The sequence below is a fragment of the Schistocerca piceifrons genome, chromosome 1 (assembly GCF_021461385.2).
Source record: "Schistocerca piceifrons isolate TAMUIC-IGC-003096 chromosome 1, iqSchPice1.1, whole genome shotgun sequence".
Taxonomy (NCBI): Eukaryota; Metazoa; Arthropoda; class Insecta; order Orthoptera; family Acrididae; genus Schistocerca; species Schistocerca piceifrons.
The window spans coordinates 662,426,303-662,450,481 of NC_060138.1; the positions used below are offsets into that span (position 1 = coordinate 662,426,303).

The 24,179-nt window shown below is 43.7% G+C and overlaps 1 protein-coding gene across 1 annotated transcript in view; it reads right to left on the reverse strand.

The window, feature by feature from the left end:
- The window catches only part of LOC124805630, a 99,931-nt gene extending 82,601 nt beyond the window's left edge, over window positions 1-17,330 (reverse strand). Inside the window, exon 1 of the mRNA XM_047266201.1 lies at window positions 17,231-17,330. Within this exon, the coding sequence (XP_047122157.1) occupies window positions 17,231-17,272 (42 nt within the window). The 5' untranslated portion in view covers window positions 17,273-17,330. The remainder of the gene's footprint in view (window positions 1-17,230) is intronic.
- Between the last annotated feature and the right edge of the window lie 6,849 nt (window positions 17,331-24,179).

Here is a 24,179-nt window from a genome sequence, read left to right on the forward strand (position 1 = left end):
TCCTCTAGAACTTAGAACTACTTGAACCTAACTAACTTAAGGACATCACACACATCCATGCCCGAGGCGACCGTAGCGGTCGTGCGGTTCCAGACTGAAGCGCCTAGAACCGCTCGGCCACATCGGCCGGCCGACATATCTAAATATTGCAAAACTCTTCCCGTTTGTGCTCAAATACAGAAGTTTGAATCGTACTCGAGACTGCTGCTCAACTGCCTACTTGTCAAATCTAGATGAGTGACTTTCGAACCGCAATATTGTCTCATATTTTTGATGAGGGACAAAATACGGAATACATTATAATTATACTGTAAATTTAGAGATGGACGCCAAGGAAATATATCACCGCTTGCTTCTAATGTTCTACTTTTTTCTACATGCCTAAATATTTGCATGCGATGACAGACCCTGATGCATTTGCGTTTTCAATGTTTTCCCGTGATTTGAATCGTCTTCAAGGTGAACACGTGGCGTCGATTCAAAAGTCGTAATTCCATCCGTGACTGGTAGAATAGGTAATTCACCTTCTGTTACAATTTGGTACAATTTCGTGTTCACTTGCTCACCAAGCAATCGACCGAATGAGATGGCGCTGTGCGGGACGAACGAGTCATTCATATTTAGTGTCTTTGTGGATCGTTTAATGCGAATGCCGGGATGGCTCCTTTGTAAACGAATCAGAGGATTTCCTTCCAAATCTTACCAAATCCGAACTTTTAGTCCATTTTTGTCTTGTCTTCGACTTGATGAAACCCTAATCGTACCTCCTTGCTACGACCAATTGACGTTCACTTATCTGCATAATCTATGTTTATTTGTCCTATTTTGGAGTACTACTGTGCGGTGCGTGATCGTTTAAATGGTTGGAGGACATTGAAAAAGCCCAAAGGAGGACAGCTGGTTTTGTATTATCGCGAAATGGGATGGAGAGAGTCACGGAAGTAACGAGCGAGTTCGGGTGGCAATTATTAAAACAAAGGCGTTTTTCTATGCGGCGAGATATTTTCAGGAAATTTCAGTCACCAGATTTCTTCCTCGAATGTTAAGTCATAGTGCTGAATTCCACTTACCTCGGGAGAAACAACTATCGTAATAAAATACGAGACATCAGCGTTCGCACGGAAAGACGTAGGCGTTCGTCGTTCATACGTGTTAATCGAGAGAGGGACGGTCGAGAAATAGTCAGAAAGTCTATCTATAAATCCTCTGTAAAACACACAAGCGCTAAATGCAGAGTAAACTTGTAGAAGTAAATGTATCATGCCCGCACCTGTAATGACCAAAGTCCTGCGGTGCTCCTGATTGTACTTGGTAAAAGGTACATAAATTTCTAGTGGTTATTTGTTCCAGTTTTCCGTAAGTAGACTGGAAGGGTTCAGCTTTGACCCTCTAAATTACAGTAACGCTTCCATTTTAATTGTTATATTGTTATGGCTATCCCACCGTTCTTGCCAAGAACATTTCCTGTAACCGGTTTGTCCATGACCTTGCTTGAGTGTCTTTCTGCTGAGGGACAGGTCTTCCGACGCCAAGTATAGTTCCAAAAAGTAATAGTAGTAGTTCCAAAAAGTCAGTATCAAGCAAGTCGGCTGCAAATTATGAATTTTTCCGCTGACACATGATGGTTTCCGTAACTACATTTTCGCTTGTCCTGTTGCGCCACATGTACTCTTTGATTTTTCATGTCTTCATCTGGTAGTTTGTTATGGTGCAAATTTGATAACAACGGAAAATATGCCTGTTAAGGTTGTCGTAGGAAATCAGCGGACTACTGGGCAATAAACGTTCTGACCATCCTGCAAAAAAGTGCACGAACTGATGCTCACTATAAATTCCTTGCAGGATTATGTTTACTGTCAGAGGCTTGCGGTTAAGGCTAACAATAATTTAAACTTGAAAGAAATTTTGAACTGTGCTATCCAATAGCAAATACCGCTTAGTTGTGGTCTTAAGCGGAAAAAGATTATCACCATTAATATATTAAGAGCAAGCCACATGGTTACCATGAAACGTCCCCTAAGAAATATTATGAATTACTGTGCTGGTAAACGTCTACGTTATTTCATACAGAGACAGTTGAGTAAAACTGAACGTACTCAGACATTGCTCTCTCTACTTATTCTGATCATCAATAAACTGACACACAATACTTTTAGCGCAACGCATCTGACTTTCAATAATCCCTACAAAAGAATGGCCCTGGCTAACAATAAACTATACCTTTCATGAATCACTTACTTCACAAAAATCTTCGTTACTCGAACTACTGCAATACAGCGAGCGCCAATACTGCCAGCTAAATAAAAGATCCTAACTACTGAAGGCACTAACTACTGATCAGCATAGTTGGCAAATGAAAGATTTTGATAGAGAACAAACATTGCATTTGCCTTAATAATGTTCAAAAGTCATCATATATAAATCAGTTCATGATATCCAGTCTTAAAAATTTCCTCTTTCTGACGGACACACGTCCATATCGTCCACAGAGCGCTACGTGGAGTTACCAACATAAAAACCTTAACAGCCTACTTACAACCAACAAAACGAAACATCTGGTAATGTTAATACCCTCTATGAATTGCGATTATTGTGCAGTCCACGACGATACTCGGCATTTTTTTAAACTGGAATGTGAAAAATATCAATAAAAAGGCTAGAAAATACTACATTTAGAACTAAAAATTTCTGATTAATTTTCACTCCGATTGATTCTAAGTTATTTGAACCATCAAACCTGTAAATATATGTAGAAATTCATTAGACCTTGCAAAATGAATCTTGAATAATATTTCGTTTGTACTTATCACGTGATTTGTTGGTTTTTTTACTTGTTACTTTATGAAAAACTTAACTCTGAATGTCACAACGTTCAGTGCTCTTATATTCATGATAAAAATACACGAATATTAATTTTAAAAATACCCTTATGTTTATGTCCTACGAACGAGGTCTCTTCAAAAAATTCCAGAACGTACGTAATTTCACGTCAATGGCGTGTTGGAGCGAAATGCGATTGGCATCCCTGCACACTCCTGTGTTTAATGTGTAACTGCCGGAAGTTTCGTTGTAGTATATCTGTTAGTTATTGTACAGTGTTGTATTGAATAGAACGTTGTGTCTCACAGTTGCGAATTTCGAGATGGTAGAGTTAAAGGAGCAACGCGTTCGCATTAAATTTTGCGTGAAACTCAAGAGAACCTGTACAGACACACTAAATGATGAAGGAAGGCTACGGAGACGAGTGCTTAGCCGTCCGACGACACTCATATCAGGAACGTCAAAGAAATAGTGCTGCCAATCGAAGACTGACTGTCCGAGAGATTTTAGTTGGATCATGTCATGAAATCCTGACACGTATCTTGGAATACATCTTGTTGCCGCCAAGTTCGTCCCACGGCTCACGAGTCAAGTCCACAAAGACCTTCGCCTCGCAATTTGAGGAGAGCTTTTGGATTGCACAAATGACAACGAGATGTTCCTTAAGAGACTCATAACTGGCGATGAGACGTGAGCCTGCGGTTATGATGGTGAGGCTAAGGTTCAGTTTTCACAGTGGGTCGGTAAAGGTTCTCCAAGACCAAAAAAAGCTCGTCAGGTCAGGTCAAATGCGAAAGTCATGCTGATAGTTTTCTTTGGCTTTGAAGGATAAGTTCATCATGAATTCCTGCAACAGGGACAAACTGTTAATCTGTGGTACTATCGGGACGTGTTGTGAAGACAGCCAGATAATGTGGGAAGGGAACGGCCTGAAACGTGGCGAGACAATTTATGGTTTTTGCGTCACGATAACGCAGCCACACATTCGTCACTGCTGGTGCGTGATTATTGCACAAAAATCAAATCTCTGTGCTATCTCATCCTCCGTACTCTCCAGACCTGGCCCCTGTGGTCTTTTTTATTTCTGAAGTTGGAAACCCCGTTGAAAGGACGAAGATTTGCAATGATAGACTAGATAAAAGAAAATTCGCAGACGGTGCTTCGCGCGATCCAGCAAGAGGCGTACGAAGAATGCTTCCGGAAGTGGAAACGGCGTTGGGAGCTTTGTATCCATTGTGGAGGAGAGTATCTCGAAGGAGCCCATGCCCAATAAGTAAAAGGTAAGCGTAGAATTTTTTTTGGATTTTTTGAACGGACCTCGTGTAACGCACTAGAATTTAATTTCACCTCATGTTTTCGAATCTTGTAGCTGGCTATAGATGCCAATGGTCGAAGTTATTTGAAATGAAATAAATATATACTTTTGCTGTAGGGCTTGCTCTATAATTATAAATTGTTGAAATGGCTCTGAGCACTGTGGGACTTAACATCGAGTTCATCAGTGCCCTAGAACTTAGAACTACTTAAACCTAACTAACCTAATGACATCACACACATCCATGCCCGAGGCAGGATTCGAACCTGCGACAGTAGCGGTCGCGCGGTTCCACACTGAAGCGCCCAGGACCGCTCGGCCACACCGGCCGGCTTCTATAATTATAGTCCGTGTTCTTGACTTCCAGTATTTCAAACTGTGTTTGGGTACAAATGAAGCCGCAGGTATGTAAAGAGAGCACAAGCATCCGAGTGCCACCTAGAGTGATTTGCAGGTTACCTCTGTAGCTGTAAACGTAATCACTTGCTAGTCAGCGCGAGCACTTCGTCACTTAATGCTACGCGGGAAGGTCGCTGCAGGCAGCTGCTCAAAATAAAAAGGTGGCCCGGTGTGGGTATTGTCTCTCAGTGAAGAGGCTGTTAGGATGCGTTGCCTCCCCGCGGTGCAGAATTGTGGCTGTCTGCCACCGGCGCCAGCGGGCTTCAAACAAGAAACAAGCGCAAAGCGACATGTGTGTCGAGACCGGTCCTTCCGGAATGCTAATTACCGATCCTCGTGCAGCCAGATAGACGACTGGAATTTGCCGAAGACGACAGGCTGTCCTCGTCAGGTTCTGCGAGTTTCTAAGCTTTCACTTTTTCTCCTTCAGTCTTTGCTTTTTTCGTCTTTTCTGCTTCCGTTCTTTTCTGTCCTTTTGCATGGTGCGGGGACTGGTTACACAGATTGATTGCGAGTGTAATAGATACTACACTGCGGCTGACCTAATAGAGCAACTGACCTTTATTTTCTGCACTAATGGCGGCGTGGATACCCAAATAGTTTCCTCTACAAATCGATTTTTGTTAGTGAGGGTCCTTGTAGTAACCATCACTATTTTTAATACGAGTGTGTCTAACTTTTGCTCAGTAATTGATCGCTGAAAGCCGGCCGCGCTGGCCGAGCGGTTCTAGGCGCTTCAGTCCGGTACCGCGCGACTGCTAAGTCGCAGGTTCGAATCCTGCCTCGGGCATGGATGCGTGTGATGTCCTTAGGTAGTTCTAAGTTCTAGGGGACTGATGACCTTAGATGTTAAGTCTCATAGTGTTCAGAGCCATTTGAACCATTTGATCGCTGACGATCCAAACCTAATGCTGTAACTACTACACCACTGATGGGAGTCCGTCGCCTAGCGTTTTGCCTTTACACCGATGCGAGACTGATCGCGTGCAGTATTCACTTTTGTGGCGTGAGTCTTTTTACGAGCAGGACGCAAAAGTCGATTGCTCCCATAATGGTAGGCATTAAATTGCATCAGAAATATTGTGTGCTGAGGTACTGACTAAAGAGCGAGTCTTTCATGTATCATTGTGACTCTCTAGAAGATTAATTAAACAAGACAGATTACCAATGCGCCAAATATTCAGTTTTAGTACACTGACCGGCACGAAAAACGCAACACTCATATTTCTTACAGAAACTGAAAATTATTTTAAATTTATGACGCTTTTATGAGACTAATCCACTATCTTATGATGGAATGTTGTGGTACGGTCCCATTGTTATTAATTATTTTTATACGTTCAAATGATACGCACAGAAGGTGTATTTAGAATTTGCGTATCACGAAAGACGTTGTTACGCTCCTGCGAGAGAAAGAAAGTACTAGCGTGCAAATATTTCCAACCGAGAAAAGTAGCTGAATTATTTGGCAATCGGAGCTTCTGAGAACACACCGTTGGAGATACAAAACATTTCATTCCCATTACCTATTCAGTGAAATAACTATCTACATCTGTATCGTCATTTTATTATTTTTATTATTATTATGCGCTAAATATTTTTTACACTTTCGCAAGGGACGCCGTGCACCCAAATACGGAGAGCTGAAACGATTCGCTTTTCACTGAATTTTACGGGTGCTTTCACGCGAAAGACGCAGAGCTTTGTCTTCGCTTCGCTGTAGCTGTCGTGTATCTTTCCAAGGCAATCGTCGCTACTCGCTTTACACAGAGTGAAATGGCAGTCTTCAGATGGGACACCTCAAGCTGCCTGCCCGCAGTTACGAGGTGAACTCTCAACCTCAGTTTCGGTACACTCTGACAGATCAGAAGCTTACAGTTTCTGTCGACTACTAGCTGTATATCATTAGTCCAAAGAATATTAAAGTTTTTGTGCGCGCGTCTGGCGATGGAGGAAACAAAAAATGGTTCAAATGGCTCCGAGCACTATGGGACTTAACTGCTGTGGTCATCAGTCCCCTAGAATTTAGAACTACTTAAACCTAACTAACCTAAAGACATCACACACATCCATGCCCGAGGCAGGATTCGAACCTGCGACCGTAGCGGTCACGCGGCTCCAGACTGTAGCGCCTAGATGGAGCTAACAGTGACTACGATTAACGTAGAGAGTTTCGTAGTCGACACATTCTACTGCAGTTCTCTCTGTATTGAGTACAAATTAAAGTTTTCTCTCTTGATTTGTACAAGTTTTCGGTCTTAAATTGAAGAATGTTGACATTAACGTCATCCAGTGTCACTGATGAAGTGTTCTGCCAAATTACTGCGAATAATTTTCGCGTCACTCGATATGCAGATTGTACTAGAGCCAGATTCTGTATCTTTGAAACCATCGCACTACGATATATCGTCAAATTTGGCTTCCTGTCTAGCGTGAACGAAATGGTGAAACAACGCAACGTGTTATGATGTCTCCCGCAAACCCAGGTGAGACTTCGAAAGTTCTGTGAAAAATCCGCCACTTATTGGATAATTCCAAACGTATAAGCGGTAGTCAAATGATAACGAGGCAGATGGGAAAAAGTAAGTAAACTGATTATTATTTCAAAAGTAAGACATTTATACCACTGTGAGACAAGATGGTCAAAGACTCCATGGAAAAATGTTTGCGGCTGCCTAGGGAATCGTGATTGTACCCAGGGGTGCACCTATTCGTCTAAAGCAAATCGACTGCCACGAATGTCTTTCTTCACACCAGCTCCGGGAAAGTCTTGGTGACCTTTTTCTTCGGCTGCAAGGGGTCGCTGTTCGTTAACCTTCCGGAACACGCGCCACGGTTAACGTACAGCGGTATACGGACACTTTCAAAAATTGAAGTGCACTATCAAGTCCAAAAGCCGAGGAACGTTGACGGACGGCATCATTCTGTTGCAGGATGATGCCCGCCCACATTTTGCAAGGTCGGTTCGACTACGCTGCAGAAATTTCTCTGGGAAACCTTTACACGTCCTTCATACAGTACCGATCTCTCCCCATGCGATTTCCATATTTTTGGAGCCCTGAAAAAAAGATAGAGATTCGTGGCCGTCGATTTGCTTCCGACGAAGAGGTGCTCCCCGCAGGGAACCGCAAACATTTTTTCCGTTTTGACCATCGTATCTCACAGTGTGATAAATGTATTAACAGTTGTGACTCTTAGGATATTTCCATTTCTGTGGCTAAATGCTATTCCTGTCGCAGCAAAGTCATATTAAATGATAACTAGCTGAAACCCTCAGCTGCCGACAGGTGTTATTTATATACCTCGATGGGGACAGCTAAAATGTGTGCCCCGACCACTACTCGAACCCGGGATCTCCTGCTTACATGGCAGACGCTCTTATCCATCTGAGCCACCGAGCACACAGGTGAATACCGCGACTGCAGGGACTTATCCCTTGCACGCTTCCCGTAAGACCCACATTCCCAACTGTCCACAATCTACATGCGTAATGTACCTAATAGATATTTGCCCATCCACTCATTACTCGCGCACACTAAGGTGACGATTCCCGTAAGAGTTCGGGCAACCTGTGCGCATTCGCACAGACGACGGTCAATGGCCGGGTTTATTCTACAGAAGCTGCACGTTCGTCAGTGGTATCTGTTCTTTCGAGAACAGTTACTATCTTCATATAAAGTCGTATTATATTAAGTCTGGTAGCGAAAAGGCGTCTCGCCATTTGTACAAGTATCTCTCGTCACGGGCCTCTCCCTTTCACATCGCATTTGTGTATAAAGAACCTGCGGCACTGCTGAGGAAGCTGCAAACGGAATCAGCCACAGTCGATCCAGTTCTGGGATGTGTAAAAGCGCTGGCCTGTCTACTGGACAGTTGTCAGTTCGATGCACTGAGTCATTCCGAGTGTGGCCCATCTGCTTGTCTCTCAGATCTATGCTTTAAGTACGGTTCAGTCAGTGAGCATCAATGCCATGTGTTATGAGTAGGAAAATTTACGTCTAAGACCTGTTTTCTGTAAAATGAGTGTGACGGATTGCGCCTGTTGACTTGAAGTAAACATACCGGTTGCAATATTCTCTTTCAGGCGGCGAATGAAGCGACGTCATAGACTGGCAGGCACGATTGGCCTTTTGGCCAATCAGCGTTATGTAATTTCGCATTTACGTCACGCGCCTGTCCCGGGTCTGCGGCGTTTTGCGCTTGCAGTGGCAAAGGTCGCTCAGCGGCGAAGACTGGTCTCGACGCAGCTGAATGGTTATGACTGCCAACAAGCGGATACCAGTTAGCAAACAGCTGCCAGTACTGACGGCTGCAGTTGAAGGATAACAAGAACTGAGTAAAATAGAAAGCAGTGTTAGTGGCAAAGGGGGAGGGGAGAAGGGAGGGCAAAATTTCTACAATTTCACTTACTGAGTTGTTGATACGGAGGGAGGTGGCTTAAGTTGTTAATTTGACTCTTTTATATACCACATGTCACGTAAATAAAAAATCATGAGTAGCGATAACTGCTAAGACACAGAACTAGTTTCCAGGATCGAGAGAGGTGCGCAGAGATGAGACAGTAGACGCATACACCGAGGCTCAAATCCTCGACCGATCATCCAGATTTAGATTTTCCATGGTTTTCCTAAATCAAGTGAGACGAATCCGCTAGCTGTCACCGAAAATATCATGGTCAGTATCAGAATATTATCCAAAGAATCAGATGTCCCTTCTCTAATAGCTGTTATCTCAATGGGATCGTGTAGTTCTTTCCTACGTTCGTATTCGAGAATGTTAGACTTCAAGTTCCACTTGATCACTATAATTTACATCCCTCGTCTCCTTAAACCACTCTAAGATTATTCCTACAACAAGCCTTTCCAACTCCTGTACCGACTTCTCTCTTTATTCTTTCTTGCACTTGCCGTCCACAGGAGTTTCAAACCTCGAAAGCAGAAACAAAACGTTATAAAAAAGAAAAGTAGGAAGTAGCAAATGAAGTAGAAAAGTGAACGTAAAAATCCGGTATTAATTTGGAAGTGTGTGATATTTGATTGAACGGTGATTGAAACTGTATCTTCCACATTCAGTTTGGATTCATGTGCTCTAAACTAAATTTTAAAGACATAGTGTCATCTCTGTCTCACCTATAGGAAGTCTGATCATACAGTTGAGGACCTAATTAAAAACGAACACTTATTTTCTTAAAAGTTATCCCTCCCGATTAGTACGTTTTCATATATTCATGTAGTCACTGACGGTAAGGACGACTCCGTAGGCAAATGGCTGCTATTTTTTCTCCATTTAGCAGCTAAGTATAAATCTACGTTTATTGTAACAGCATAGTGCTACCGAGGCAAACTGACACAGAGCACGGCCGATTATCGAGTCAACTCCTCAAATGAATTAGGAGTTTAGTTGGCATTCTGAATTGATAACCAGAAGAGAAAAAAATGGTTCAAATGGCTCTGAGCACTATGGGACTTAACAGCTGAGGTCATCAGTCCCCTAGAACTTAGAATTACTTAAACCTAACTAACCTAAGGACATCACACACACCCATGCCCAAGGCAGGATTCGAACCTGCAATCGTAGCGGTCGAGCGGTTCCAGACTGAAGCGCCTAGAACCGCACGGCCACCCCGGCCGGCAGAAGAGAAAAAGTCTCCTGACATCTAAGACAATTGAAAAACTGCATATTGATTCCTACGCAGAAGTTTTTTTGGCCAGTGCAAAATGTCATCAACGCGAGCATCAGATCTTTTTGTTTTCCATAATCTTTATTCCGTCTAGTAAGGGGTTCGCTTCTTCAGAATTCTGCAAATTTTATTTTACTACTAGCTGACGAACCGGTTATTCCCCGGGAATTTATTTTGCCAATTTTCTATTAGAAACGTACGGTTCCTGTGCGCAGGGAGCACCTGCTTCGCGGTATGAAACCCGATATTGTAAACGTTCCTGTGGCAAACCTTCTTTTTAACTCTGTAGACGGCTGTTGCTTTCTCCTACAGCCATTTGCGCTTCGTAGTTGATAGCTGTCAAAAGCGCTGCCAGGTCACATGGATTTCCTTAAGGTGACTCGAATGTAGGATTGCCGTAACAGAATAAAATATGTGCAGTAAAACTTCGTGTACGATGCGGCATTTTTTGACGCATCTCAGACTTTAAGACGTCATATCTGCTGAACTGTGATAATAGGTGTTTCTTGCTCTCCCCCCCCCCCCTCCCCCCCACACACGCACACATATGCAACGTATACACACAAACACACATCCGTTTTTACAATACGTACGGATTTAACTTTGTGGCCGTATCCTCTTTCTGAGGCCGCAGTCGTCAAGGTAACCTAAGGCAGCGATGTCAAGTACTCCATTTGTTAGTTTCTTGTGTAAACTTCGTTCTGTGTGCTATCGTATTTTAACTCTTCATGTACTATATTCCGTGACGGGGACCAGCCCAGCATTTGCATAAACGAGCATGGGAAAACTGCCTAAAAACCACATCCAGGCTGGTCGGTGTATCAATCCACGATCGTTAATCCGCTCCGCGGATTCGATGCAAGGCTAGCTCGCTACCCGGTCTCCCAAGCCGGCGCGCTCCACGTTACGCTATACGAAAAGGCCACACGCGAACATAAATATGTTTCATAATTATACTGCCATTATCATGAAATACTAACACGAATTAAATAAAGAAGAATCGAGAAACCGGTAGAAACGACCTCGGAAAAGATAAGTTTGGGTTCCGGAGAAATGTAGGAACACGCGAGGCAATACTGAGCCTACGACTTACGTTGGAAGATAGATCAAGGAAAGGCAAATCAGCTTTTACATCATTTGTATTTTTAGAGAAATTTGTTATCAATGTTGTCTGGAATACACTACCTGGAATTCTGAAGGTAGCAGGGGTAAAATACTGGGAACAAAAGAATATTTACAACTTGTGCAGAAACCAGACAGCAGTTATAAGAATTGAGGAGCAGGAAAGGGAATCACTGGCTGAGAAGGGAGTGAGCCAGGGTTGTAGCGCATCCTCGACGTTATTCAATAAGTAAGTAGAGCAAGCAGTGAAAGAAAGCAAAGAAAAATTTGGAGTTCGAATCGAAGTTCAGGGAGAAGAAATAAAAAAGTTGAGGGTTGCCGATTAAGTTATAGTTGACAAAGACAGCAAAGGTCCTGGAAGTGCAGTTGAACGGAATCGACAGTGTCCTGAAAGGAGGATATAAGATGAAAATCAACAAAAGCAAAACAGTGATAATGGAATGTAAACTAATTAAACCAGGCTATGATGAAGGAATTAGACTATGAAATGAGAAATTTAAAGTAGTAGATGAGTTTTGTTATTTGGGCAGCAAAATAAATGATGATGGCCGAAGACGAGAGAATACAAAATGTAGACTACCAATCGCCAGAAAAGAGTTTCTGTACAAAAGAAATTTGTTAATATCGAATATAGATTTAAGTGTTAGGAAGTCTTTTGTGAAGGTATTTGCATGGAATGTAGCCATGTACGGAAGTGAAACGTGGACGATAAATAGTTTAGACAAGAAGAGATAGAAGCTTTCGAAATGTGGTGCTACAGAACAATGCTGAAAATTAAATCGGTGATATATGTAACTAATAAGGAGGTACTAAAAAGAAATGGGGCGAAAAGAAGTTTTTGCACGACTAAAAGAAGGAATCGGTTGGTAGGATATCAAGGGATCACTCATTTAGCACTGGTGGGAAGTGTGGGGCGTAAAAACCGTAGAGTGAGAACAAGAAATAAATACAGTAAGAAGTTTCTAAAGGATTTAGGTTGCAGTAGTTATTCGGAGATGAGTAGATTTGCACAGAATAGAGTACCACGGAGTGCAGTATCAAACCAATCTTCAGACTGAAGACCACGACGACAAAAATTCTACTGCAGTCCGGTGGGTGTGTAGTGAAGCGCGTCCGAAGGGCATCTCTTCTTAAAGACTGGAACGAGTTGCGGGCGTTTTACCAATCGTATGGGATGCACCGTTCTTCCAGTGAGTTACGACACACCATTGTTTGAAGATGGGCGATATCTTCCGCATATCTGTGTTACAGTCAAAAGGATACTTCATGAGCTTCTGCTCATCGAGTGGCCGGCCAGAGTGGCCGAGCGGTTCTAGGCACTTCAGTCTGGAACCAAGCGACCGCTACGGTCGCAAGTTCTAATCCTGCCTCGGGCATGGATGTGTGTGATGTCCTTAAGTTAGTTAAGTTTAAGTAGTTCTAAGTTCAAGGGGACTGATGACCTCAGATGTTAAGTCCCATAGTGCTCAGAGCCATTTGAACCATTTCTATCGAGTGTTTTGCACTCAGATTTTAAAGCTATCAATGCTGCATTCGAGTGACTGACGAAAGTGGGAATTATTTTGTGATCTTCGAATTTCAGAAGGCAGTATTTATTAATTTAACCGTAATTTTATCACCATTCGGTTTGGTTTCATTACGAACAACGAGCGTCAAGCTAGAAGATTTAAATCCGTTAACCGATTTTACGTGAGTCAAATCTTTTTGTTTTGTTTGTGTTAACTCAGCAGACATAATAATTATAATTCATCGTGCTTCTGATATTGCCACTGAAGTATTTCGCATCCATCACTGTCTTTCACTGCACAAACTATCGTGGTGCTTACTATAATTCTCAATTTGTGTTGCCAGACGTCCACACTCTGCTTCCCAGAGCTCAACGTTTGCAACTGGTTGCTCAGGTAATTTCTGATCACTTTCCTAGGATATAAATAAACAGATTTACCTTACCAACTTTCTAGAGATCAATAACGCTATAATAGCCTTGTGATCGCTGTTTACACTGAATCTAACATTAAGTCTTTTCTTTACCATTTGAACTAAATACAAGAGACCCACTCTTTACAGCGTGTTATGCTGAACCAAAAGAGGTTTCTATAAACCCTAAAAATGCCTCATGACTGCGACATATCTGCTCTACTGTTCACGTTGCTGTTTACCCTGTGTGGCGCATATCTCATCTTTTAAGGGGGATATTATAGCTGTACGCTTAATAGCTGAAGTCGATAAATGATGGTAGTGTCGTAAACGCTCGAAAAGACAAAATTAACTACAACTGTGCCTGCTTTCCGTGCATTATAAAATGATAATGTGTAGAAGAACACTCACTCGTACTATTTTTCCTGCAACATTTGAGTATATTTTTTCCTCTTCAGCGACTTGTTAAACGTAAATATTATTAGTGGATGCTCGAAAAACGTAAATTAGTGTATTTTTGATTGAACGGATAGATCTGTTCACAGCCTTAACGCCGATTGCTGATGCAACAGAAAGAATAAACTGCGTAACACTGATTACATGCAGTGTGCGGCTGATCCCGGCGGAGGTTCGAGTCCTCCCTCGGACATGGGTGTGTGTTTGTCCTTAGGATAATTTAGGTTAAGTAGTGTGTAAGCTTAGGGACTGATGACCTTAGCAGTTAAGTCCTATAAAATTTCACACACATTTGAACATTTTTGATTACATGCGATCCAGTCACATTAATCTGAACCGAGGGGGCTACCAACAGTGTCTCCTCAGCGAAGGTTGCTACGTATGCGCCTCCGCAGCAGGCGCTTAGTAGGTGCGTCCGTGCTGACTGCTGCTCATCGATAACGAAGGCTGGAATTTGCACGCCAGTACCGCAATTATACGTCCACTGAGTGGCGACAAATGGCCTTTTCAGATGTATCACGCTGTATTCTCCATCGGAGAGATGGAAAACGCCCTGCAACAATCATCGCAAGGATTCAGGACGGGGGAAAGAACGTTGTGATTTTTTTCGTGGCATTCCCTGGGTTATCCCGACATTCTAAAACGCACAGTGGATCAGCACAACTATTATCTGTCCTTGGGGACCACGTCCATTCCTATATGTAGTGTGGTTTTTCTCGACACGATGGCATTTACCAGCAGGACAATACAGCGTGTCATACTGCTCTTAGTGTACGTGCGTGGTTTGAAGAGCTCCAGGTTGAGTCTACCGTACTCCCCTGGCCTCCAAAGTCCCTAGATTTAAACCCAGTCGAGTATCTGTGGACCATCTCGATCAGGCTGTTCGCCCCATGGGTCCTCTACCGGGAAACCTGGCGCAGGTGGAGACGGCAGTGGAGTCAGCGTGGCTCCATGTACCCGTCTGAACCTTCTTGGACCTTACTGACTCTTCTCTCACTCCTCGCAGCGGCCTTCGCTGCAAAAGGTGATTATTCAGGCTTTTGACAGCTGATCACGTTAATGTGATTCGACAGTGTATAATTTATATTACGACATGACAACAGTGACAAATTCATACTTTTCGGTTGGTAGGATATGTTCTGAGGCATCAAGGGATCACCAATTTGGTATTGGAGGACAGCGTGGAGGGTAAAAATCGTAGAGGCAGACCAAGAGATGAATACACTAAACAGATACAGAATGATGTAGGTTGCAGTAGGTACTGGGAGATGAAGAAGCTTGCACAGGATAGAGTAGCATGGAGAGCTGCATCAAATCAGTCTCAGGACTGAAGACCACAACAACAACAACTATCTGAAGTTAATGATTTTATATTCATCTAAGATGATTCTGTAAATTCTCTTAGGAACCTGTTGGACAGTCGGCCGAAACTGGTTGTTTAAATAAAGATTTTATCGCAGTTCGAGACGGTAATCGAGATATTTATCAAATATCTACGCGTTGTGGGGCACCACCTCGTGAAACTGTACTTAAATTTACCCAATAGCGTTTGGTGAGCGATATGTTGTCTTTCTTCCAAAGATTCTCATTTCAGTTTGCTGAACACATCCCGTTACGCCTCTAGCAGCGTGTCTCGAAGAGCGTACGACGTCTACAGACGTGCTCTCCTGATAAGGACTCCAAACAGTGGAAAAATACTTTAGAATTGGTCGCACCAGCTTCTTGTGTGCAATTTCCTTTACATATACGCTGCACTTTTCCAGAGTCCTTCCGACAAACCAATCGACTTTCCTACTAGCGATTGAACAGGTTCGTCCCAGTGTATGTCGCTTTTTAGTATTACCACTAACAACTTACACGATGTTTATCGCTAAACCTGTAACCGGATACTATCGGTAAGTGTTCGTGCGGGTGAATATATCTGCCGATATCCGTAGCAATAACTACTTTGTAGTTAAAAGTCAAAGGACAACGTCAATATTACATTTTTTGCCTGTTTTCCATTACATGCCATCGATAATGATTGTTACTATACTTTTTATTCGTATTACTTATTCGGGACGAAGTGCCACTGAACTTACTGTAAAGTTCAGTGTCCTGGAGAGGGCAGACGTTCTGCCGACGCCTTTAAGGACTAGAAAAGCAGGCGACGTGCTCTCCAGCCTAGTGTCTCGCACAGTGACGCGTCCGTCCAGTTTTCGTCGTACCAGTCTGAGGCCCGAGTCCACCCAGCTTCGGGCTGGAGTAACAGGGGGTCTTATGGATCTATCGGAAGCCACTACAAAACGACGCTGATACTCTGTCCAGTGGACTCTTTGCTTTGTGGTGTGACTCCTGTTTATGTAGCACGCACGAAATAAATAATTTTAGATACAAAATCAGTGGGTCTATTAGCTTGTCTCTTAAATTTGCTCACTAGTATGCAGTGCAACGCTCATTACATTGAAATGTCTAGCAGAGAAACATTATTTAACATTGTGGTAAATAAACGTAATCTGCTAGCACAGCCGAGAGTATTAAGGCACCGTTCTGTGATGGGGACATTTCGGCTTGCCTGGATTAGACTTTTAGGCGGTTGCTCACATTCCGCTAGGCGAATGGCGGGTTGGTAGCCATGTGCTGGCTCGGTTACACGATTCGGAAATATTCAGAGAAACTTCCTCACACTTTCACATAAATAACACTACACGCAGTTAGTGGGGGTACGCCCATTGCGTCCCGTGGGGAGAGGAGGGGCATCCGGCCACACCTCAAATTTGCAAATCCGTTCTTAGCCGTGCCGATCCTGCACCGACGTGAAACAAGGGCAGGAGAGGAACGAAAAAGAAGAAACTGGCGAATTAAAGTACATTTGATAAACGAACTCCATCACTAACCTTTAACAGCATGCAGTATGCGACGTTAATTTGTAGCACGATTGCATTTGACTTGACAATATTACGGAAATACTCCGGTGGATATTTCATGATATCAGTTTCATTACTTGCGAACTTGTGCGGAATATATTAATAATATGAAAGACTAAGTTGTAGTCGGCCGGGGTGGCCGAGCGGTTCTAGGCGCTTCAGGCCGGAACCTCGCGCCTGCTACAATCGCAGGTTCGAATCCTGCCTCGGGCATGGATGTGTGTGATGTCCTTAGGTTAGTTAGGTTTAAGTAGTTCTAAGTTCTAGGGGACTGATGACCTCAGCTGTTAAGCCCCATAGTGCTCAGAGCCATTTGTACTAAGTTGCATTAAAATGTAGTCAAAGTTGGCATCTACGTTTACCGAACAGGTTAAAATGATTTAAGGTTTTTAACATCCGTAGATGAGGATAAAAAACCTGGGGGCAAGGGATTTGCGGTTGCGGTGCTGATCTAATTTCCCTTAAACACGCAGAGCTCAAATGGCTTATTTCTCTTCTTTACGGGACAAAGTTTACTGAATGGAAGCAATCCTGTGACAACACGTGGCGCGGTGTGTAAACACAGGGCGGTGGGCTGGGGGAGAGTGGCTGCGCGGCCCTGCTTGCGGTACTCACGGAGAGCGCGAGGCAGAGAGCGGCTGTTGCGGCGGCGCGCATGGTTCCTCTAGTCTGGTCTGGTCTGTGCTGCGGTGCGGCTGACACTGTAAGCCGCGCCGGCCCCCGAACGCTTATATGCGGCGCCGCGCCGCGCCACGTCACGCAGCACCCTCCCCACCACAGCACGGCGCCGGGTCGCCGCTCGTCACCCCGGCGACGCAGCTGCCGATAGCGTATCTGCATCGATACCTTCTCGGAATTCCCACAAGCTGCTCTCTCCCTCTTCCGCACATGTGTAAACAACTGCCAGAACGATACACTGTCGAGAAAACCGCTTGACCCGGTTCTACACCAACATTTATTAATGCAAAAACGATGATACAGAGTAAGTAAAATAAGGCCTGCGACTCAAGCCCGTGACCGCGCTATTGTCTTGACTGCAAGTAGAATGCAGCCATTCTGCCGGCCGGTGTGGCCGAGCGGTTCTAGGCGCTACAATCTGGAACCGCGCGACCGCTACGGTCGCAGGTTCGAATCCTGCCTGGGGCATGGATGTGTGTGATGTCCTTAGGTTAGTTAGGTTTAAGTAGTTCTAAGTTCTAGGGGACTGATGACCTAAGATGTTAAGTCCCATAGTGCTCAGAGCCATTTGATCTCAATTTGATTCCATATTTCTAGATTTCAGGAAGGCTTTTGTCACCGTTCCGCACAAGCGAGTGCTAATCAAATTGGGTGCCTGTGCAGTGTCGTCTTGCCTGATGATTCCTGATTTCCTATCAGAAAGGACACACTTCACAGTAGCTAACGGCAATTTCAAATGATTCAAATGGCTCTGAACACTATGGGACTTAACTTCTGAGGTCCCCTAGAACTTAGAACTACTTAAACCTAACTAACCTAAGGACATCACACACTTCCATGCCCGAGGCAGGATTCGAACTTGCGACCGTAGCGGTCTCGCGGTTCCACACTGTAGCGCCAAAAACCGATCGGTCACTCTTGCCGGCCTAACGGCAAATCATTGAGTGAAACACAAGTGATATCTGGCGTTCCCCAAGCAAGTGTTAGGAGCCCTCTCCCGTTTCTGACCTTAAGCGGCGATCAAAAAGATTCCGCTCGAAGGACATGGAGTCCGGAATCGGTATGCCAATCAAGCAAAACCGCCGTCAGTATTGAGGTAATCATCCCACCGACGCACCAGTTTGAAGATACTTGTTTGATAAAACACCGTGTCCTGTTGCGTGAAGAGTCCTTAATGCCTTCTGCAGTTTACAGTCGTTTTCGACAGACACGCTGCCCCATATGCATTATTCATTCTCCAATGGGTGTCTGTCGGTCTTTGCCCTTCGGCAGCCAAGAAAACAATATCAATACGTTGGTTCTCTTTGGACGCATTAGGCAATAAAGTCATCCATATTTCACGTTTCTGCATTTATTGCACTCATGTACGTTGCATACATGCTGCAGCAACGCCGTTCAAAATGGTTCAAATGGCTCTGAGCACTATGGGACTTAACATCTGAGGTCATCAGTCCCCTAGAACTTAGAACTACTTAAACCTAACTAACCTAAGGACATCACACACGTCCATGCCCAAGGCAGGATTCGAACCTGCGACCGTATCAGTCGCGCGGTTCCGGACTGAAGCACCTAGAACCGCTCGGCCACCGCGGCCGGCAGCAACGCCGTCAAACGGAAACGTTTTGATCGTCCCTTATATATGAATGTTTTGGAACACAATGTGAACAGTCCTCACTAATTGAATGCAACTGATCCTATCGTTTATCGTCTAGTAAATTCCTCAGAAGATCAATATAATTAAGAAATGTTTTAGACACGGTGGAGGGGAAACTATCTCTTGACAATGAACAGTACAAAGTGTGAGGTCCACCACATGAGTATTAAAAGGAATCCGTTGAATTTCGGTTACACAATAAATCATATAAATTTAAAGGTTTTTGATTCAAGTAAGTGCCCGTGGTCTAGGGGTAGCGTCTTTGACTCGTAATCGGTCCCGGGTTCGATCCCCGCCACTGCCTAAAGGCGGCCGAAGACTTCCGGCATAAGAAGTCAGCCTCATACTGCTAACGGCCTTGTCAAAGAGGGCGGAGGAGCGGATAGAGGTTCAGGGCACTCTCTGGACTAGGGGTGGGAAATTGCCCCTAAAGGCGGAAGAATCAGCAATGATCAACGACATGACGATGCAGAAGGCAATGGAAACCACTGCATTACAGACACGTAACATGTATCCACAGGACATGTGGCCTGTAATTGAAGAAGTGTCATGATGATCTCTCCATTGGCAAAAGATTCCGGAATAGTCCCCCATTCGGATCTCCGGGAGGGGACTGCCAAGGGGGAGGTTACCATGAGAAAAAGATTGAATAATCAACGAAAGGATAACGTTCTACGAGTCGGGGCGTGGAATGTCAGAAGCTTGAACGTGGTAGGGAAACTAGAAAACCTGAAAAGGGAAATGCAAAGGCTCAATCTAGATATAGTAGGGGTCAGTGAAGTGAAGTGGAAGGAAGACAAGGATTTCTGGTCAGATGAGTATCGGGTAATATCAACAGCAGCAGAAAATGGTATAACAGGTGTAGGATTCGTTATGAATAGGAAGGTAGGGCAGAGGGTGTGTTTCTGTGAACGGTTCAGTGACCGGGTTATTCTAATCAGAATCGACAGCAGACCAACACCGACAACGATAGTTCAGGTATACATGCCGACGTCGCAAGCTGAAGATGAACAGATAGAGAAAGTGTATGAGGATACTGAAAGGGTAATGCAGTATGTAAAGGGGGACGAAAATCTAATAGTCATGGGCGACTGGAATGCCGTTGTAGGGGAAGGAGTAGAAGAAAAGGTTACAGGAGAATATGGGCTTGGGACAAGGAATGAAAGAGGAGAAAGACTAATTGAGTTCTGTAACAAGTTTCAGCTAGTAATAGCTAATACCCTGTTCAAGAATCACAAGAGGAGGAGGTATACTTGGAAAAGGCCGGGAGATACGGGGAGATTTCAATTAGATTACATCATGGTCAGACAGAGATTCCGAAACCAGATACTGGATTGTAAGGCGTACCCAGGAGCAGATATAGACTCAGAACAACAATATAGTGGTGATGAAGAGTAGGCTGAAGTTCAAGACATTAGTCAAGAAGAATCAATACGCAAAGAAGTGGGATACGGATGTACTAAGGAATGACGAGATACGTTTGAAGTTCTCTAACTTTATAGATACAGCAATAAGGAATAGCGCAGTAGGCAGTACAGTTGAAGAGGAATGGACATCTCTAAAAAGGACCATCAGAGAAGTTGGGAAGGAAAACATAGGTACAAAGAAGGTAGCTGCGAAGAAACCATGGGTAACAGAAGAAATACTTCAGTTGATTGATGAAAGGAGGAAGTAAAAACATGTTCCTGCAAAAACCGGAATACAGAAATACAAGTCGCTGAGGAATGAAATAAATATGAAGTGCAGGGAAGCTAAGACGAAATGGCTGCTGGAAAAATGTGAAGACATCGAAAAAGGTATGATTGTCGGAAGGACAGACTTAGCATACAGGAAAGTCAAAACAACCTTTGGTGACATTAAAAGCAACGGTGGTAACATTAAGAGTGCAACGGGAATTCCACTGTTAAATGCAGAGGAGAGAGCAGATAGGTGGAAAGAATACATTGAAAGTCTCTATGAGGGTGAAGATTTGTCTGATGTGATAGAAGAAGAAACAGGAGTCGATTTAGAAGAGATAGGGGATCCAGTATTAGAATCGGAAATAAGGCAGAAGGGATAGATAACATTCCATCAGAATTTCTAAAATCATTGGGGGAAGTGGCAACAAAACGACTATTAACGTTGGTGTGTAGAATATATGAGTCTGGCGATATACCATCTGACTTTCGGAAAAGCATCATCCACACAATTCCGAAGACGGCAAGAGCTGACAAGTGCGAGAATTATCGCACAATCAGCTTAACAGCTCACGCATCGAAGCTGCTTACAAGAATAATATACAGAAGACTGGAAAAGAAAATTGAGAATGCGCTAGGTGACGATCAGTTTTGCTTTAGGAAAAGTAAAGGGACGAGAGAGGCAATTCTGACGTTACGGCTAATAATGGAGGCAAGGCTAAAGAAAAATCAAGACACTTTCATAGGATTTGTCGACCAGGAAAAAGCGTTCGACAATATAAAATGGTGCAAGCTGTTCGAGATTCTGAAAAAAGTAGGGGTAAACTATAGGGAGAGACGGATCATATACAATATGTACAACAACCAAGAGGGAATAATAAGAGCGGACGATCAAGAACGAAGTGCTCGTATTAAGAAGGGTGTAAGACAAGGCTGTAGCCTTTCGCCCCTACTCTTCAATCTGTACATCGAGGAAGCAATGGTGGAAATAAAAGAAAGGTTCAGGAGTGGAATTAAAATACAAGGTGAAAGGATATCAATGATACGATTCGCTGATGACATTGCTATCCTGAGTGGAAGTGAAGAAGAATTAAATGATCTGCTGAACGGAATGAACAGTCTAAAGAGTACACAGTATTGTTTGAGAGTAAATCGGAGAAAGACAAAGGTAGTGAGAAGTAGTAGAAATGAAAACAGCGAGAAACTCAACATCAGGATTGATGGTCACGAAGTCAATGAAGTTAAGGAATTCTGCTGCCTAGGCAGTAAAATAACCAATGACGGACGGAGCAAGGAGGACATCAAAAGCAGACTCGCTATGGCAAAAAAGGCATTTCTGGCCAAGAGAAGTCTACTAATATCAAATATCGGCCTTAATTTGAGGAAGAAATTTCTGAGGATGTGCGTCTGGAGTACAGCATTGTATGGTAGTGAAACATGGACTGTGGGAAAACCGGAACAGAAGAGAATCGAAGCATTTGAGATGTGGTGCTATAGACGAATGTTGAAAATTAGGTGGACTGATAAGGTAAGGAATGAGGAGGTTCTACGCAGAATCGGAGAAGAAAGGGATATGTGGAAAACACTGATAAGGAGAAGGGACAGGATGATAGGACATCTGCTAAGACATGAGGGAATGACTTCCATGGTACTAGAGGGAGCTGTAGAGGGCAAAAACTGTAGAGGAAGACAGAGATAGGAATACGTCAAGCAAATAATTGAGGACGTAGGTTGCAAGTGCTACTCTGAGATGAAGAGGTTAGCACAGGAAAGGAATTCGTGGCGGGCCGCATCAAACCAGTCAGTAGACTGATGAACTGATGAAAAAAAAAAAAAAAAACCCGGGGTTTACAATTACGAACATCTTACATTGGAACTACCGCACAGAGAATATTTGTGTATAGCGAACAAAAGACTGCCTTTTATTGACAGAACAATTACAAGATACTGCTAGACTAGTTCTGCGCGATATGGGATCCTTACCAGAGTGGACTGAAGAAGAACACTGAAAAACTTCAAAGAAGGGAAACTCGATTTGTATCATCGCAAAATGTGAACTACTGGTACATTAATAACCCGTGTAACCGCCAGAGTGTTGAATGGAAACGTGCATACATTGCGTTGTTCAGGCGCCGGATGTCAGTATGTGAGATGGAGTTTCCTGCACAGTTTCAGCACAACAGGCGCAGTCACTAGACTGAAGTACAAATTTGCAGCCAGGGTGCGTGGGGTAACCACGACAGTGCTCCTTCTGTCATACGAAATCGCACTTCAGACCCTAATTCAGATGTAGGTCCAATGTGTCTAGGGCTCAGACAGGCGTTCGGCTGGCCTTCTCCTCCTAACCAACACAGAGTTATCACAGGCACTGAGGAAGCACCAGCTTTCATCAGAAAGCACATCGTACTTCCAACGTGAACCTCCAATGAGCTCTCACTTGACAGCACTGAAGTCGGAAATCGCAGTGGTTTGGCTTGAGTGGAAACCACGCTTAAGGGCGTCTGGCTCAGAACTGTCCTTGAAGTAACCAATTAGCAACAGTTCGTTTTGTCACTGTGGTGGCAACTGCTGCTCAAATTGCTGCTGCAGATGTCCCAGAACCATACACAGAACACGATGGTCTTCCCTCCTGGTAGTGCCAAGTGACCATCCGGGGCCTGGTCTTCTTGCGACCGTACATTCTCGTAACAACCACTGCCAGCAATCATGTACAGTGCCTAAGTTCTTGCCAAGTATTTCTACAATATCGCAGAAGGAACATTCAGCTTCTTGTGATCCTAGCAAATGACTTCGTTCTGTGACGTGTTGGTAATCGCGTCTTGGTCGCCTTAAAGGCATTCTTGACTAACGTCAGCTCACCAGGTCCAATCACAAAGGTAAGTAACACTCACGACCGTTACAGCGTGTATTTGAAGCAATCCTGATTTGCGACCTCATAGTGGTTCCACTAGCGCCTCTCTTATGCGACTGGAGCGAAATTTGAATAGACATCGTCTTTCAGGTGTAAAAACACGCCTGCCAACTTTCATTTATGTTGCTTAGCTCTTTCTTGGTGTTGCAACTTTTTTCTTCAGTGTATTTAGGTGATCATTTCTCACACGTGCTGATCGGTGGTGAATCGGTCGAGAAATATTCCAAACCTGAACCTTCTGCCAAATTTGTGAGCTTATGTAGAAAGTATTGATATAGATGTAGATGTATCCGGGACCTTCAGGGCTGAAGTCTAGCACTCTACCGAGGTCATCTTGAAACAGAGTCTCAAAAGAAATTTATGAATTGACTGAGGATTTATTTCCTCGACGACGTAGCTACGTTGGTGAGAGAGTCACCTACAGATCTAGAAATAGCTTCAGGGGCGTCCCGTGCAAGTGTGTTGGGACACTTGTTGTTCATATAGTACATTAATGACCTGGAAGACAATGTAGACTCAGACTTTTCACAGATAAACAGTTATCTGCTCAGGAGTACTATCCGAAAAATGTTGTACAGATATACCGTTAGGTCTTGATAAGATTTTGACGTGGTGCCTAAATTGGCAGGCAGTTTAAATGCTCAG